Source organism: Glycine max, chromosome 8, assembly GCF_000004515.6.
Source record: "Glycine max cultivar Williams 82 chromosome 8, Glycine_max_v4.0, whole genome shotgun sequence".
In the NCBI taxonomy this organism is placed as follows: Eukaryota; Viridiplantae; Streptophyta; class Magnoliopsida; order Fabales; family Fabaceae; genus Glycine; species Glycine max.
Genome location: NC_038244.2, coordinates 7096894 through 7113933, shown reverse-complemented (window position 1 = coordinate 7113933; position 17040 = coordinate 7096894). Strand labels below are relative to the sequence as shown.

General features: G+C 33.2%; 3 protein-coding genes across 4 annotated transcripts; 2 read left to right on the top strand and 1 right to left on the bottom strand.

Moving 5' to 3' along the window:
- Window positions 1–150: 150 nt before the first annotated feature.
- On the top strand, window positions 151–6221 carry LOC100794176 (RNA demethylase ALKBH10B). The gene is made up of 8 exons (XM_006585010.4): window positions 151–1353; window positions 1873–1992; window positions 2672–2769; window positions 2916–3033; window positions 3933–4055; window positions 4180–4292; window positions 4559–4713; window positions 5267–6221. Exons 1-8 carry the CDS (start codon window positions 723–725, stop codon window positions 5958–5960), a joined length of 2052 nt encoding a protein of 683 aa, XP_006585073.1. The 5' UTR covers window positions 151–722; the 3' UTR covers window positions 5961–6221.
- A 1550-nt stretch (window positions 6222–7771) lies between these two features.
- LOC100788718 (uncharacterized) lies at window positions 7772–11582 on the top strand. 2 transcript variants are annotated; one of them, XM_006585009.4, is made up of 8 exons: window positions 7772–8005; window positions 8097–8202; window positions 8306–8381; window positions 8475–8547; window positions 8657–8752; window positions 8940–8990; window positions 9665–10027; window positions 10874–11582. In XM_006585009.4, the coding sequence occupies exons 1-8, from the start codon at window positions 7931–7933 to the stop codon at window positions 11195–11197; spliced, it is 1164 nt and encodes a 387-aa protein (XP_006585072.1). In that variant the 5' UTR covers window positions 7772–7930; the 3' UTR covers window positions 11198–11582. The 2 variants fall into 2 exon arrangements, with proteins under 2 accessions (XP_006585072.1, XP_003531135.1); XM_003531087.5 differs by having other exon boundaries at window positions 7778–8005; window positions 8076–8202; window positions 10874–11346.
- On the bottom strand, window positions 11450–16604 carry LOC100789603 (purple acid phosphatase 7). Its single transcript, XM_003531089.4, has 7 exons — window positions 16352–16604; window positions 13302–13458; window positions 13083–13190; window positions 12651–12778; window positions 12306–12434; window positions 12027–12094; window positions 11450–11937 (listed from the first exon to the last, which is right to left on the bottom strand). Exons 1-7 carry the CDS (start codon window positions 16547–16549, stop codon window positions 11718–11720), a joined length of 1008 nt encoding a protein of 335 aa, XP_003531137.1. The 5' UTR covers window positions 16550–16604; the 3' UTR covers window positions 11450–11717.
- Between the last annotated feature and the right edge of the window lie 436 nt (window positions 16605–17040).

Genomic DNA, 17040 nt, shown 5'->3' with positions numbered 1-17040 from the left:
TGTAAAAAGCCAATTACTATTCTGAAAGAAATTCAGAGAAAGAAAGTTTAAAAATAACTATAGTAGTTGTTTTAAGACTTACTAATCTCAAACCAACAGGGCTCTAAATATAGAAAGGGGAATGACCAAAACCCCCCATTTTCTTAGAATATTCTCTGTAAAATCCAAAATCAGCACCCACCAGTCCTCAGATGCACAGCAACAAATTTAGAGAGAGAGAGAGTGTGTGTGTGTTGTGTCGTGACTTGTGAATATGAGCCACCATTTAAGACTAGAACACATGCGTGATCAATAAGCCATTCCCTTTGTTCCACATTCTTCATTAACCCCCAACCCTAGATCTTCCTCTTCAAGCCCCTCCCTTTGCGTCACCCCAACTCAACCACCTCCTCACTCTCTATCCAACACTTACCCTTTTCAAACCCCAGATCTCTCCAATTCGCCAATTCTCCCTCTTCTTGATTTCAACGCCATACCCATTTCATATTATCCACCTTCACTCTTTTTTTGGCCTTCATCACAGCTGGGGTGGTCTTGTTTCTAATCAAGTTTGCTTCTTTTTGCTTTAATTGTTCTCAATTCCGCGTTTTATTGAGTGGGGCCCTCTTGAATTGCGCTGTTTTTTGTTATAAACTCGTTGTTTCTTTGCTTAGATCTAGTTGTGTTGGGGTATGCTTTATATGCGGTTGTAGTGTATTGTTGTAACTTGTAAGTGAGTTCTCATGGCAATGCCATCGGGAAATGTGGTAATACAAGACAAAATGCAGTTTCCAAGTGGTGCTGGTGGCGGTGGCGGCGGCGGCGGTGCTGGCGGAGAGATCCACCAGCCCCACCACTACCGCCCGCAATGGTTTGTTGATGAGAGGGATGGACTTATTGGTTGGCTGCGAAGTGAATTCGCAGCTGCCAATGCCATCATAGACTCCCTTTGTCACCATTTACGTGTTGTTGGTGATCCTGGGGAGTATGATATGGTCGTTGGGGCCATTCAGCAGAGGAGGTGTAATTGGAACCAGGTGCTGATGATGCAGCAATACTTTTCTGTGGCTGACGTGGCATATGCGCTGCAGCAAGTGGCGTGGAGGAGACAGCAGAGGCCTCTGGATCCAATGAAAGTGGGTGCAAAGGAAGTTAGGAAATCCGGTTCTGGATACCGGCATGGGCAGAGGTTTGAGTCTGTAAAGGAAGGTTATAATTCTAGTGTAGAGTCTTATAGTCATGATGCAAATGTCGCAGTTACTGGAGGCACGGAGAAAGGGACTCCAGTTGTTGAGAAGAGTGAAGAACATAAATCAGGTGGAAAGGTTGAGAAAGTGGGGGATAAGGGTTTAGCATCTGTTGAAGAGAAGAAAGGTAAATAATGGGTCAATCAGTTTGTATGTATTATAAATTTATTAGATTATGCTACAACTTCGTGAATCTTGGACTGAGTGACTGTTGATATTAACAGCGTTTTGTGTTCATTATAATCCAGGTAGTAGTGACTTGAGAGCAACAATTTATAGAAAAGTCAGGGCAGATAATCAGATCATTTTATGCATGTGTTTGCATATAAAAAAAATACAATTTTGATGAGGAAAGTAAAAAATCTCTTATTTAATAAACATTGTGGAAAGGCTAGGTACTAGCAGGACTTGGTGTCAAACTGGAATACATGCAAAAGACATTTCATGGAAGACTCCCATTGTTGCTGACTAAAAATTCAAATGGTCGAATGTTAAAATTAAGGCTGTTTTTTTTGTTTGTTTCTTATGATCTTGTGCCTTCTGCTATCCAATTAATGGAAAGATAGAGGATAAGTTCACTGATCATTAACACACAAAAAATGCCTGCAGTCTATTAACTTCTTTGTTCTCTTGCTTGTGTGAGCAGATGCTATAACAAATCATCAAAGTGAAGGCAGCTTGAAGAGTGCAAGGAGTACTGAAGGATCTTTGTCTAACTTAGAATCCGAAGCTGTTGTAAATGATGGATGTATATCTAATTCTAAAGGTTTTCTTCCTCCTGACAATGATGATAGTGAAGATATTATATATCTTGTTTAACTTAAAAGAGTTTAGGGCAGCAGACTATACTAGTTGCATTGCATTCATGAAGTTTAGGAACCAAGAAAACAATATTTGGACTGTATCCCCCCCTTTTGTCATATGAATGCAATATACTTAAAATTTGGGTGTGAGATAACAAAAATGTAGGTACTGACTCTTGTTTGATTTAGACCATATACTGAGAGTCAAATCTCATGCACTTATAAGATAAGAGTAGTATTTGTTTATCATCAATCCTTATATTTATAAATCACTCTTCAATCTTGGATGTGAAGACATTTTTATTTTTATTATATTCTCTTGCTCTGTGTAACACAGACACATGACCTTACCATTATTTAGCACTCATCTTTATTTTTTTGAACATTTTAAAATTATTAATGTTAAAATGTTCTTTTATATTTATTTTTATGTAAAATATCCTGTTACATTAAAGTTTCAATTCAACGTCTCAAATCTCAGCTATAATTACTTTTAAATTTTTATATATTAATTTTCTTTTACTTTGAAATTGATTCTTTTTATTTTTATTTTTAGATTTGCTTGCTTTCCCTAAATATTTGTGTTTTAGATTCATACTTTTTAGTTAAATGACACTTAACTCTGGTGAAATGTGTTTACAGGGAACGATTTACATTCTGTGCAAAATCAAAGTCAGAGCCAAAGTCTTTCTAACATAGCAAAAACTTTTATTGGCAATGAAATGTTTGATGGGAAGACGGTAGGGTCCTTTAAAATATTTCTTCACTTTTCTTGATGTCATTATTTCAGGATGGGTATATGCCTTCTCATAAGTTTGATTTTATTTTTCATCTATCTTTTATATTCTATATTTTAAGATGTACCTTTCTTTTTTTTCACTTCTAGGTGAATGTGGTTGATGGACTAAAGTTGTATGACGATTTATTTGATAGCACTGAAGTTGCAAATCTTGTTTCACTGGTCAATGATCTAAGGGTTTCTGGAAAAAAAGGACAGTTACAAGGTAAATGTACTATCTGTGTTCTATCTTCAGATTGGAGGATTGTTACTGCTTCCCTTTTTAATAGTACTTGATTCATAGCAAATAGGTGCGACCATATGCATGGCAGGCCCTTTGCCCATGTTCTTAAAGCTAGAGGTTTCTGTGTAAAAAGGTGTTTGACTTGTATCTATTTTTCTTTGGTTCATCTCAGTATTTGAATAGTCATGGACAGGGAATCAGCTTGCACCATTCTCAGTTAATAACAATGAGTAGTATATGAGTCATGAGTTCTAATATTAAATTTGCTCATGGTAAGTAATATGAATCATCATATGTGTTTTTCCCTAGCCCAAAGGGGAGTGATCTCATAAATTGCAGTCAGGGGAGTAAGCTGGTTCTCCAATGGTATTTGTATGTGAGGATCAGATTCAAGAGGTGAGGGATTGAGAGATCGCATCAAACCTTAAGGCAGCTATGTTTAGCCTTTTTTTTTTTATAACTTCCTTCCTTATCCTTAGTCTTAGTGCATTTCCTGATATTCGTCTTTTTCCTTACTATTGCTACCATTAATTTTATGTCTGTTCATGATTAAATTTTTTTGAAGAGCCCCAAGAGAATGCATTAGTATACACAGGAATTGGACAATAAGGTTTGCTAGTGACAGACAAGGAGAAAAGGAGCAAAAAGAATGCGTATCACCCTATTACTGTATTTTATCCGACATCTGCATACTGATTGATGCTAAATTTGATAATTGGGCACTTGTAATTCATATATGCTGATGTTCAGATTGATTATTATATTTTATGTTCTACTGTGGGGAAATGATTTTTGCTTTTGTTGTAACCATAGATCATGCAAGCTGTTGTTTTTATTTTTTAAAAATGTATTGTTATTTGCTGAATACCTTTTATAAGCAGGAAGTCAGGCATATATAGTTTCAAGAAGGCCCATGAAAGGGCATGGAAGGGAGATGATTCAGTTGGGTGTTCGAATTGCTGATGCCCCAGCAGAAGGGGAAAATATGACAGGAGCCTCCAAAGGCATGTTGTATTATGTGATTTTCTTTAGATATCAATCTACTATAGTTTACAAAAGTTTCTTATTTGCAGTCTTTTACCACCCTTGTAATAATGGTTTTTAACTTTTACTAATTGAATCTGGCAGATATGAATGTAGAATCTATTCCTTCCTTGTTTCAAGATATTATTGAGCGTATGGTTTCCTCGCAAGTAATGACTGTGAAGCCTGATTGCTGCATTGTGGATTTCTATAATGAGGTTGATATTTCTATTCTACTTTTTACGAGAAAAGCTAGCAACACTAGTTAACACATTTTTTTTCATAACTCTATTATCAGGTGACATTCATGTGAGTCCTACTTTCAAAACCCTATTTAGTAGGTTCCACATGTATTTTATCTAATAATTAATGGTGTGTTGAAAAGAGAATGGTAAACAATGCATTGCTAGCATTCTAAATTTTTATTTATTGGTATCGGATTTGCTAACCTGACCTGGTATCACAATTGTCTATTTGCCTATAGGGTGATCACTCACAACCCCACAGTTGGCCATCATGGTATGGAAGGCCTGTTTATGTGCTTTTTCTGACTGAATGTGAAATGACTTTTGGAAGAGTAATTGCCTCAGAGCATCCTGGGGATTATAGGGGCAGTATCAAGCTTTCTCTAGTTCCTGGGTAATGCTTGTTAACCTTGTCTTTTACTATGATAATGCACCTGATATTTGTTCTATAATATTGTTTTTGAGAAATTACAATTAATGAGTGTAATTTGGCTCTGGTGACCATGATTATATATGTGTGTAATGCACCTGAGAATTCTCTATTTTATACGGGTGACAATATTGGTCTTTTATCATAAGTTGTAACGTTACAATTAAAAGGTTTTCCACTATTAGTTAATCTTATCACAAGGTGCCCTCTTTGTTTGTTAAGCGGGAGTCTATGGGACTTCAATGTTTTGGGCCATTCCATTCATGGAGGTGATTATTAAGTCGGTAAACCTTTGTAGGGCATGATTACATTGCTTGTTGCTGTTATTAATTTTGGGAGTAGACTCTTGCAACATTATGTGCTATGTGCATTCTGCATTCTGGGTGTGCAGAATTCAGTGTGGGGAAAGCTACATGTTTTAATGTGTTACACTTGTACTGCAATCTGCAAACCGTCTATCCATGATGCTGATTCTATACTTGATAACTGATATGCTTTTTGGCTTTGGCTATTATAGGTCCCTTCTGGTTATGCAGGGTAAATCCAGTGATTTTGCTAAGCATGCTCTTCCTTCCACACGCAAACAACGCATACTGGTTACCTTCACAAAGTCCCAACCAAGAAAGTCACTATCAAGTGATGCTCAACAGCTTGCCTCGGCAGTAGCATCTTCTCATTGGGGTCCACCGCCAAGCCGATCTCCCAATCATGTTCGTCATCACGTAGGCCCCAAGCATTACGCTACACTTCCAACAACTGGGGTACTGCCAGCTCCACCCATTCGACCACAAATGGCAGCTCCCGTTGGCATGCAACCATTGTTTGTTGCTGCTCCAGTTGTACCTCCCATGCCATTTTCTGCACCTGTGCCAATCCCAGCTGGTTCTACCGGATGGACAGCTGCACCTCCTCCAAGGCATCCTCCTCCTCGAGTCCCTGCTCCTGGAACAGGAGTCTTCCTACCTCCATCGGGCTCAGGTAATTCATCTCAACAGTTACCAGCAAGTACTTTGGCTGAAGTGAACCCAAGCACGGAAACTCCAACCATGCCGGAGAAGGAAAATGGGAAAATTAATCATAATAGTACAAGTGCTTCACCAAAAGGAAAAGTGCAAAAGCAAGAATGCAATGGGCATGCTGATGGAACTCAAGTTGAACCAGCTCTAGAGACACGGCTAGATAGCAATGACAAAGCTGCACCAAGTCATTGAGCTGTACCATACTTATAGAGAGAGAGAGAGAGAGAGAGGTAAAGCTTATCACACGAACACGATAGGCTGTGAACTTAACTTGAGTTTGAAGCAAATGTAAAGCGCGGCAACAGGAGATATCACTATATATATACTGCAGAGGAGAACAAGGGAAGGAGGTAGAACTTTTGGTTCTCTCTGTAATCCTTTCTTTGCTCCATTCCTTTTTTGTTGTCTTAAAATATTAACTATTACAGGAAGGGAAACCCATTCTTAATTCTATTTTTGGCCTTTCCTATCTTAATTATTTTATTTTATTTTAATTAATGCATCTTGCTGTTAATATTGATCTTGTGGTAGTGTGTATGTTTCCACTGGATTTGTTAAAACTAATTTAATGCATACAAAGTGGCATGTTGAGACGGAATCAAATAGAAGTTGGCAACATATTCTATTGAAAATGAGTAAATCAGCTTATTATAACATGTTCAGTCCCATTTGAAGCATATCAATTAACCTATTTGTAATATTGCCCAACTATATTTCAAAAACCACTAAATATTATCATGTCCTAAACAGGAAGGAAATTTGACATCCAAACCTAAATTATTTGTCAAGGTTTGACAAACAAACCAGTCAATTGAGCTCCTTAATATTAAGATTCTAAAAAAAGCACTATAGGATAGAAGCCAACTCTTGAAATCTTTGGAGGACGTTAAAGCTCTATTGAAAAAAATTAGATTTCGTGCCTGTTCAATATATGAATTTATAAAATGATATATTAATTTGATATTGTGCAGTTTATTGATAATGATATTAAACAATTTGGTTATTTTAATAAGTAGATTATCATAATTTATTTTTAAAAATATTGAACTATTATTCATGTATTTAGATACGAGAAATCAAATGTAGGCTTAAGATGCATTTATAGTAATCAAACACTTTTATTTTTTTCCCTTTCTCATATTTTTCATTCTCAACTTTCTTGCATCTATTAAGCAGATTCAGTTAAAGTTTGGTAAAAATATATATTAAATAAGTGTACACAAGTAAGTAATTTTTAGAGTGATTCCATTAACAATGCTACAAGTTAAATTGTTTTTTTTACTTCAAACATATTTTATCTTCAAAATGACTTTTTTTTTTATTTATTTCATTAGTCTTATATATTGAGAAATGTAGAGCTAGAAGCACCATATTTAGCTATACACAATTTCCACAAAGCAAACAATGTAGAGCTAGAAACACCATATTTGGCTAACCAATTCGTGCAAATATTTCCTTTGGAATAAATACGTTGCAAACGCATAGTCAGTCTCGAGCTAAAAGTCTTCGAATTTGAAGATAGTTGAGTAGGGATGAAAAATACTTCACGTATCTATCACATCTATTGAATTTTATATTTTCTTTTATTTTCATTGTGCATCCAAAATTATTTTGTCATGATTTTTTCTTATAATGATCATATTGAGGTACTAATGATCTCATATTAGAATTTGATAACTACGTAGACCATATAATTTCTTTGTATTTGATGATAGGTTGACAGTTAAGTTATATTTCATTTAAATATTTGCAAGTTACATAAATTATTTTTAACATAAATTTAAATGAAATAAACGAATAATATAATCTAACCATAAATTATCATATGTTTAAAACTATCAATTTTAATTATAACTACTTTAACAATATATTTTATTTATTCATTATAAATTGAGAATATTTTTTTAGGATCACAGTATATTAAAATTAAACGTTTTTAATATAGCTTGTTAATTTTGATTCTTTTTTTTTTTATAAATATAAATTTTGCAGTTGAATAGCTTAGCCCTAACCCGGGTGAGAAAGGTGGGTATAAAGTACGTGACAAAGTGGGACTGCGGAAGCAGTCAGCAATTACGCTGAGAGTAAAGTACATGCGAATCCGATCCGTAGGTAATAATAACATTTGAAGAAACACAAACACACGACAGAGTTCAGTAGCAATGGCCGTGGTTGAGTTTGAACCTCAACAACTACGCCTCTTCATCCCCAACTTCCTCTCCCTCGATGAATGCAAAGTTAGTTTCTTTCATTCATTCTTTCTTTCCTCTTTCTTCTTTCTTCTTTCTGATTTTGATTTTGGTGAAGGAATTGGAATTCATCCATAAGAGTAGCAGCACGGTGGGTTACAGACCCAATGTCTTCTCCACCACTCTCTCCCATCTCATTGCTACCAACTCTTCCCACTTCATCATTCCTTTTATACCCATCAGAGGTAGTTTTACATCAAAACTTCATTTTTACTTACCCCACCCACAATTTAACAATCATTTTCAATGAATTTATTTATTTTTATTTGTTCTCAAATTTGGTGGCAGAAAGGTTGAAAGACAAGTTAGAGGAGTTTTTCAAGTGTGAGTATGAGCTCTTCATTGAATTCACTGGTTTAATCAGGTTGGTTACCTTACATTACCTCACTTCAATTTTGGTTTTTATTCTCTATGAATAAGCATTTTTACCACCTTGTTTGATGGTACTATGAATTAGTTGGAGTAGAGGAGCAAGCATTGGATGGCATAGTGATGATAACAGGCCCTACCTCAAACAACGCCACTTCTCAGTGAGTATTATTATTCAACCGATCAACCCCTTTTTAAGATATTGAATTCTTGTTATATTATACACTATTGATTACAGCTTTTTTCTCCCTTTTGGTAATACCATGAAAGGCAGTATGCTATTTGAATACTTATGGCAAGGATTTCAGTGGTGGACTCTTTCACTTCCAGGATGGTGAGCCCAAGTCAATTGTGCCAAAAGCCGGAGTGAGTTTTCCCTCTTTTCTTAAATGTAATTTAATCTGCTGTTAACATTCTCGCAGTGGCATAATATGTTCTGTAAATTTTGTTATTGAACTATAATATGTTCATTTATCATTCAAAGTAGGAAATGAACAGTCTTTCACTATGTTTATCTTTTTTTGAACTTGAGGATGATAGTTTTTTATTTCAGGATGTTGTGATGTACACAGCTGATGACCGTAACATTCATTCTGTTGATGAGGTATATTCAAATGCTCTCTTTTTCTTTTGTGTGTCTATTTATTTACTTGAAATGTTCAACTTTAATGTTAAATCAGAATTGAATCTTTATTGCGTCCTCCCTAACTCCGGAGTCCAAGAAAAGGAATTCTTTGTAAACTAACATGATTTGGCTTCTTATATTGATTATTGTTTCTCTCATCAATCAGCCTCAATCAAAAGCTGATTTCATTATTGTCATGCCAACAATTCATTTCCCTAATTCAAGCGTGATTCATTTCCCTAAATCATAAACAGTGTATAAATATGTTGTACATCATTCATAACATAGATAAGAAATTATTCTGTCCATTTCAAATGAGTGCAAAGAGTAAGTAGGCTGCTATTATCTATATTTACCTTTTATTTTATTTAAAAAAATTATTGCATTTTTTATTTCAAATTTTCAACAAATATGATAATAGAATATAGACCTTTCTGTTTCATTTGGACAAAATATGCAGACAGGAAACTTTCATCTGTTTTATTGACTATCAATAGAGATTGAATAGATTTTGAGACTGATGTAGGTAACAGTTGTAAATAATTTTTTGAAGGACTAAATTGATATGAAATCATTCAAGCGAAAGATAGTTCACTCATCAATAAATATATAGCCGTCTTAAATTTTTCTGATATGAAGTTATCTTGTTACAGATAACTGAGGGAGAAAGGCTCACACTTGCTTTATGGTTCAGTCGTGATGGCTCCCATGATGAGGATATGAAGCTCATTTCTCTTCTTTCACAACACCTGCTACATGAGAACGTGGCTGATTCATACCTACCTTTGCCAGCATCCAGTAATATGTACTGGTTTTCTAAGGACCAAGCTTCCAATTATCAATTCGGTTTTAATATATCCTGGGCTAGACTGCATGTTCTTGGATACGACATATATATTTCTCAAGACAGTAGCTGTGAGTCTGATGTCTTTGAATTACTGGTAAAGCCAGTGCGTTTAGTGAGGGATAATGAGTTGTTAGACCAGGAATTCGTCAATATTATGCATGCACTTCAGGTATTTTAAAGAATCCTATCTAAGTTTTTCCCCGCTGTTAATATTGAAAGATCAAGTGTATAACAAATGCACGTGAATATACATTGAAAGCCTATAAGAAGTGACCATGATTTTTGGTCTCCTTTTTCACCCTTTACAAAAAGCAGGTTTATAAATGCCACTGGTACTCAATCTTTTGTTGTGCTTGGAAAAAGTGCCAAAGCAAAACTAAACTAACTAGAAATTTAGTTTTCCACTTTTTCCAATGGGAAGAACGCCGGTGTTAGATATTATTACTATTTTTAAAAGATGAGATTCTTGAAGACAAAGAGATAATGGTAAGTTTAGCAGATTTTATTAATGAAAACTATCAATGAGTTATCTGTAGAACAATCGGACCACCCATCAATACATATGTGGGAAATTCTTGCTATTTAATATATGGAGAATGCTTTCTAAAAGTATAGGTTAACTGCCAGCCTGAGTACATTACATCAACTAGGATTTTGTAGTTTCTATATCTTGATGTTAAGATTAGTACTTAAATGTATCATGTCGTTTTGGACTTATGTCGTCAAAGTTGTTTGGATGTGTTTCTTTTGTTGTTAGTAACTCCTATTTCAGCACGAGAATAGAAGGAATCTTAAAAAGTTAAACTGGGTCCCCCAAGTTTCTTTAAGAGACTTAAAAATAGATGTACCTTTTCTCTTTTATTTGCATTTTATGATTTAATATGGTCCCTTGATTTTTCTTTAACTGCATTTACTACTGTTGTTTGCGCATGAATGATTTCTTGCAATTTATAATCTTGATTGCTTTTGGAAAAGTTTCTGCAACTACTCTGATTCATGTTCTTTGCTTGAACAGGTTGTCCATTTCTATTGTTGGAAAGGATCAGCTTTACTGAACAACATGTCAAATATAGACTCCAAGGTACTAAAAGTGACAGAGGTACAGAGAGAGAAAATCAGTGGTCTGAATTCTGTACTTTTGAATGATAATGATTTTGCATCCAAAGTTTTCTGTAATATGCCTTCGGAAGAAAAGGGATGCATTTGCTTTGACTGGTCAGAAGTTCTAGCTGCAGTTGCTGCTTGGGAAGATTATGCGTCAAACTTAAGCAAACAAATTCATTTACAGTTGCCTTACTGGAGAATGCATGAGTCTATATATAATGTGCAATTAGAGTAGTATTTGTGATCAACAATTCCAAGAAAAAGTAACCACCTACAATTGTGCTTGGGTTAAAAATTTGGAGAAAAGCACTGTTGAAACAACTAAAAAGTAGTTTGTGAAGGTTTGCTTTGATAGCATTATTCAATTTAATGTGCTTTGGGAAAGTTTTAAGGCAAAGCTTCTTGGGAAGAAATGAGAAATGTGACTAACAGATATCTCGAGATTTATCATAAATTTAAGTGTTATGCATACTTGATGTAGATTGGGTTGCCCTGCTAAGTGACTCATGATTTTTCTGCATCAATACTAGGTTGCAAATACTACAATGTACTGTATGCCTTTGTTTCTCAAACTTCGGTAGCACGTGTTTGGGTGCAATATTACAGCTACTGCAAGACCATTAGGACTTCTCTAAACGTTCTTTTTTCTTCTTTACTTTGTTACAAATAGTACATTTTTAAAGTTGTCCTATTTGCCAGCCATAGGGACCTCCATTTTCATAACATAGAGCTGGTAATGTGTGTACTTTAGCTTATTATATCCAGGCTGCTACGTTACGGTCTTTGGATATGCTCCATGTATGCAAAACTTTGCCAAAAGCATCATAAAATATGATATATGCAGTGCTTTTGGTGATCTGCATAGACATGAATCCTTGCCCATCATAATACAACTTCAGTTCTTCCAGTTTCCACGGCTTGACATCGCCTGACCATGCCTTTGATCCCCCTCCACTTGTTATAAAGTGAATTCCACTAGATTGTTTATGCAAACCACAAAAGCTTGAATGTCAGAACAGTGACGGTGTTGAAGCTAACCATTTAAGAGTAAGATATATGCTTACTTATTATTGTCAATTATGTGCTGCAAGCAGTGGTCATGCCCATTTATGTATGCATCAACGTTGTTTGCCTGGACCAATAATGAAGAAACTAACTGGTCAGAAATTGTAAAATTTCCATGCAATCATTTCAACAATTATAAGGGAATTGAAGATTTAATATGGTCTCAGGCTCTAAGCTAATTGTTTTAATATGGCAGCAATGTAATTGTCATACTAAAAACATGAGGAATCTTAAATACGAGTAATTAACGTATTAATTTGAGAATGTGATTTGATTACCTCTAAGATGGGAACAAGTAGCTGTTTAAGATCTTCGGTGCTACCATGATGCCCAGCACTATTGATGGTATGATGACCCACCACCATCTTCCATTTTGCTTTTGATTGAGCCAAAGCTGAATCAACATCCTACAGAAGGATAGATTCCAAGAACAGTCCATTATGGACTTGTTAAAATGATGTGACATTTTCCTAGACCATGTCATAATTTTCAACCGCTAATTCATTTTAAGAAATTAAATACTAAAATGGCCGCTTATTTTATTTTAGAATGCCTTTTGGAACTCACTAGACATTATTTCTTGACAAAAGTCAACAAATTTGAATTTGTAAATTGTAACTAACCTTCAAGAGTTTTGAAACGTAAGCTAGGCGAGGAAGCACGCCTTCCCAGTCATAGGTATGTTCTCCTGGGTCCGTGAAGTACTCCTCGACAAATGGAGTCGTGTCCACAAAGAAAAATTCCACAATTTCTACACAAATTAGGGGCAAAAACACCATTGTTATAAGGTTTAATTCATTAAATGAATACTTCTACTATTATTATGTAATCATCACAAAACATTACAACATGAATTACATTATTTACAACCAAAATAAAATCTTATCAGGTTACCTGAAGTTGACTACATAAATCACACAATGATAAAAAAAAAAATCGTTTCAGTAAAAGAATCTGTTGTGAATAATTCATGTTAAGTATAACGGGTTTCAAAAATCAATTACATTATTTCATTTAAAGTATTATTTCTTAAAATACAAATGTGTAAATTATACCTCCATCGAGAATAAAAGATCTCATGCAAAGCCATCTGCTATCTTTTTGTTTTAGAATTGGACTTAGTTGTGCCTCAACATCGCCTCTGTAGTCATGGTTACCCAGAACTACCACAGTAAAAAAAAGAAGGAAGATATATCAATTTCTTAATTAGAAAATAATTTTATAAAATTGGCACACCAGACACTATGGTTAAATTATTTGTAGTATTAACATACCAGTGTACCATGTCTTTTGCAAGCTGGGGGCAGTGTACATGTGGATGAAAGACTGGTAGAATGCTGGATCATCAACCCCTTTTAGTCCATCTTCGTAAAAATTGTCACCTGTGGAGATCACAAAATCTATATCTAGTTTCTCCCCCACAATTCCCATCTAAAAAAAGCAATGAAGAGTTATTACTCGCTGGATACACCTCCATCTTCGTAAAAATTAAGTTTTTATACCTAAAAAATAGATATTTTTAGATTACTATCTAAAAATTTATTTTTTGTCAAATAATTATCTGAAATTTTTTTTTTCAAATTATTACTTGTGATTAGTTTTCTTTTGTTAAGTAATGATGTGGTAGACCGACTACGTCATCACGTTAAAATAACTGACACTTCATTACCACATCATCAATCATTATCACATAATTAATGATGATGACGTGATAATGAGGTGTATATAATAAGGTGTGATAACGTGGCACTTCATCTACTACGTTATCAGAAAATGAGTAACAGCAGATACTAAACTGAAATTAAAAACTTTGTCTTTTACTTGTTAAAAAAAAGAATAAATGTTAGATAATAATTTAAAAATAACCTATATTACCGACATTATTAAAAACTTAATTAAGCCTATATGTTCCGTCAAATTTGTAAGTTTTTTTCATGTGTATTTTGTTTTATTCTGATGGATACGGTAGGTTGATTAAAAAAAAATCTTGTCTTGCGAAAATAAACTTCAATGATTTAATAATAGCAACTAATTTTGTTTTGATGAATATGAGTATTAGTATTTTATCCTGCCATCTAATTATTAGAAATACTCGACACATCACATAATTATTATCATTGTCAAACTTTAATTTTAAGTATAATGTCCCTTAAAAAAACTTTTAAATATATTGTGATGATATTTAATTAAATTTTAGAACTTATATATATATATACGGGAGAAGCTTTTAATTTCTTTTAAAAATGTATAATAAATTGTACAAGTTAGATGAATTGGGTAGATCGAAACAATTTGGTGTTTAATTATATGTAGACTGAACACATGGGTTTATCATAAACTCTAGTGGTGTGGAGTCAATCACAAATTGAAGGCTAGATGCCATTATGAAAAGAAAAACTTACTCATTTGGAATTTGCCAAGTGAGGTGTATTTCAATAACTACCAGCATTATTATCATTATCAATAATTATATATAAAAGAAATAAAATGTTTTGATGTACATATTTTATATTTATTTTATAACTACATTTATAAATTATTATTTTATTCATATAATTATATTTAAACCATCAACTAACTTTTGTTAACTTTTTTTATTTAAAAAATATGAAAAAACAATTAGACACGAAATGTCTGTTTTTGTCTAATTTTTATAATGATTAATAGCATCATTATGCTCTATTGGAATATGCCTTGGAATATGCGTGAGATTATCTCCAAAAGATTGAAGGTGGAAAAAAATGTGCTTGGCCACGTCGTTCTAGTGTGCTGGTGGGTTTAGAAACCATAGGTCTCACAAGTCACAATTGTCCAACTGCATTAAAAACTCAACACTCTGCACTATATGAAAGGTTCATATTATCCATGGTACTGTACATACTAGAGAAACGTTCCTTCTGTAGGGACCATGGTTTTGGGGAGAGAGATTATCAGAGGCAGAAATTCAAATCGTATATCTCTTGTATCCCAAATTTTAAAAGACACCACAATAAAAAGGGCAAAGGTAGATTAGTGATGACATGTATGCATGTTGCTATTATTAATTAATGGAAGACAGAGATAGATAGAAGAAAAAAAAAGAAAAGAAGAGAAATAACGGATGAAAATGGGTAATGTGCAACGTTCATTTTGATTTGAGGGTAAAATTCAGGTGATTCAAAGATAAAATAACTGATGTTTAAATCTTAGGTTTACTAATAAAAAAGTATTTAATTATAGATTTTATGAAACAAAAAGCATCACATTTATTAGATAAAAAGGTAACATGTTTTAAAAAAATTAATATATTATTTTTTTATTTAAAATAATATACTTTTTTAAAATTTATTTTAAATCTCACTTATCATTCGATCAATCCTAGGCTAACGAGGGATGGAAAGTGAAAGATTATAAAAAAATGATAAATATAATAATTGATCTGATAAAAAAATAAGAAAGAAAAAAGTGGAAAGAATATACGGAATGCATGTTCATAATAACCTGATAAAGCTAAGAGAAAAAGTGAATTTATATATTAATTAATTAATTAATTAAGCCGTAAAGTAAAGCTAAGAGGTGAATGGTTGAAAATGTATCAACATCTATGCGAAGCATATGGAATATGCCAGACTTATATATGCTTGATGAAATATATTAACATAAAAGAAACTATAAATCAATTGGAGAATATATGATCAGTGGTTTGTTTAAATTTATTTGTTGAAATAAATGTTTATTTTAATAAAATAAGTAATTTTATTTTTTTTAGTGTATTTGTTTGAATTTTTTTTGTTTTAAAAAATATTTTTCTATTTATTTTAAGAAGAAAATTTTATCTACTTTTTAAAAAATATTTATTATATATTTTAAAAAAATTTTAAACAAACTCATTCATCATAAAAACTTATTAATCGAATGAATTGATTTTTCTCGTCAATTCAGCAAATGCTATTAGTTTCTGTACATAATTCGACAATACATACGGATAATAGATTAACTACAACCTTTTGTTTGAACATACTGAAAATACAAAACTGCACTCCGTATAGTTAGCATCATCATTGCTTTTAGTCTTAAACAAGGGTTATAATTATGCGATTTGAACTAAAAATCCATCATTAGAAATTTAGACTTTGGGTAAGAGCAGTTTTTCATGTGAACTAACCGATCACATGTTATGTGCGGTTGCATGCAAATTCCTTGTGCAGAAGCAGAACAATATATATTCGATTAATATTAAATTATGCTTTGTATTATTATCTATTATATACGACAATGAGATTCATAACTTAGTCAAGGAAAGAATATGAAAATATAAAAGAGGGAGATTAGGCTAAAATTAAACCTGATTGGCGACCAAAGATTGATTGTAGGTTCCTTTTCTTCCCCAATCTCCAAGGACCAATATATTAAGAGATTGTTGTTTTTTTGGAGGGTGTTTGAATCTTGGAAGTTCGGCAATAGAAGGAGTTACCAATAAGCAAAACATACCAACTACGACCATAACAGGGAATACCATGCGTTGGTTTAAAGATGAAGCCATGGTTTAATTTTAAGGACCTGCGCTGCAAGTTCTCCAACCCAGAGAGATAGAAAGATTGTAGTTTTATCAGAGAAGATAGTATATATATATACGCTACTGTTAATTCATAATACTATGAAATTAATATAAAATTATTAAAAATATGTAGACTAAATTAATATCATTATTTATATAAAATAATATTTTATTTCTCATACACGACACTGGATAGTTTAATTATTTTATATTTAAAAAAAGTTGTACGCGCGAAAAGATGTATTTTAACGTAAATAATAATCCAAACATATAGACAATCTTCTTCCCACGAAAAGAATAGCGTACACGATTGTTAATCCGTGAAACTTCTCATGGCAGTCTTTTATACCAACAGTACAACGCATATTCCTATTTCCCATTTCCTTCGGAAGAAAGAGAGGGGGAAAATATTTTTTTAAAGTAATTAAATATTTACTTTAGTTTTTAAAACATCTATAATGCATAATTAGTAAATT

Excerpts from the sequence above, each read along its gene's own strand:
- LOC100788718 (XM_003531087.5), top strand. The coding sequence starts at position 7,931 with ATGGCCGTGGTTGAGTTTGAACCTCAACAACTACGCCTCTTCATCCCC. Across the intron at positions 8,006-8,075 it reads TCTCCCTCGATGAATGCAAA|GAATTGGAATTCATCCATAA; the intron begins GTTAGTTTCTTT and ends ATTTTGGTGAAG. Across the intron at positions 10,028-10,873 it reads ATATTATGCATGCACTTCAG|GTTGTCCATTTCTATTGTTG; the intron begins GTATTTTAAAGA and ends TTGCTTGAACAG.
- LOC100789603 (XM_003531089.4), bottom strand. The coding sequence starts at position 16,549 with ATGGCTTCATCTTTAAACCAACGCATGGTATTCCCTGTTATGGTCGTA. Across the intron at positions 12,779-13,082 it reads ATCTTTTATTCTCGATGGAG|AAATTGTGGAATTTTTCTTT; the intron begins GTATAATTTACA and ends TAATTTGTGTAG. Across the intron at positions 12,435-12,650 it reads ACGTTTCAAAACTCTTGAAG|GATGTTGATTCAGCTTTGGC; the intron begins GTTAGTTACAAT and ends ATCCTTCTGTAG.
- LOC100794176 (XM_006585010.4), top strand. The coding sequence starts at position 723 with ATGGCAATGCCATCGGGAAATGTGGTAATACAAGACAAAATGCAGTTT. Across the intron at positions 1,993-2,671 it reads ATGTATATCTAATTCTAAAG|GGAACGATTTACATTCTGTG; the intron begins GTTTTCTTCCTC and ends ATGTGTTTACAG. Across the intron at positions 4,056-4,179 it reads TATGACAGGAGCCTCCAAAG|ATATGAATGTAGAATCTATT; the intron begins GCATGTTGTATT and ends TGAATCTGGCAG.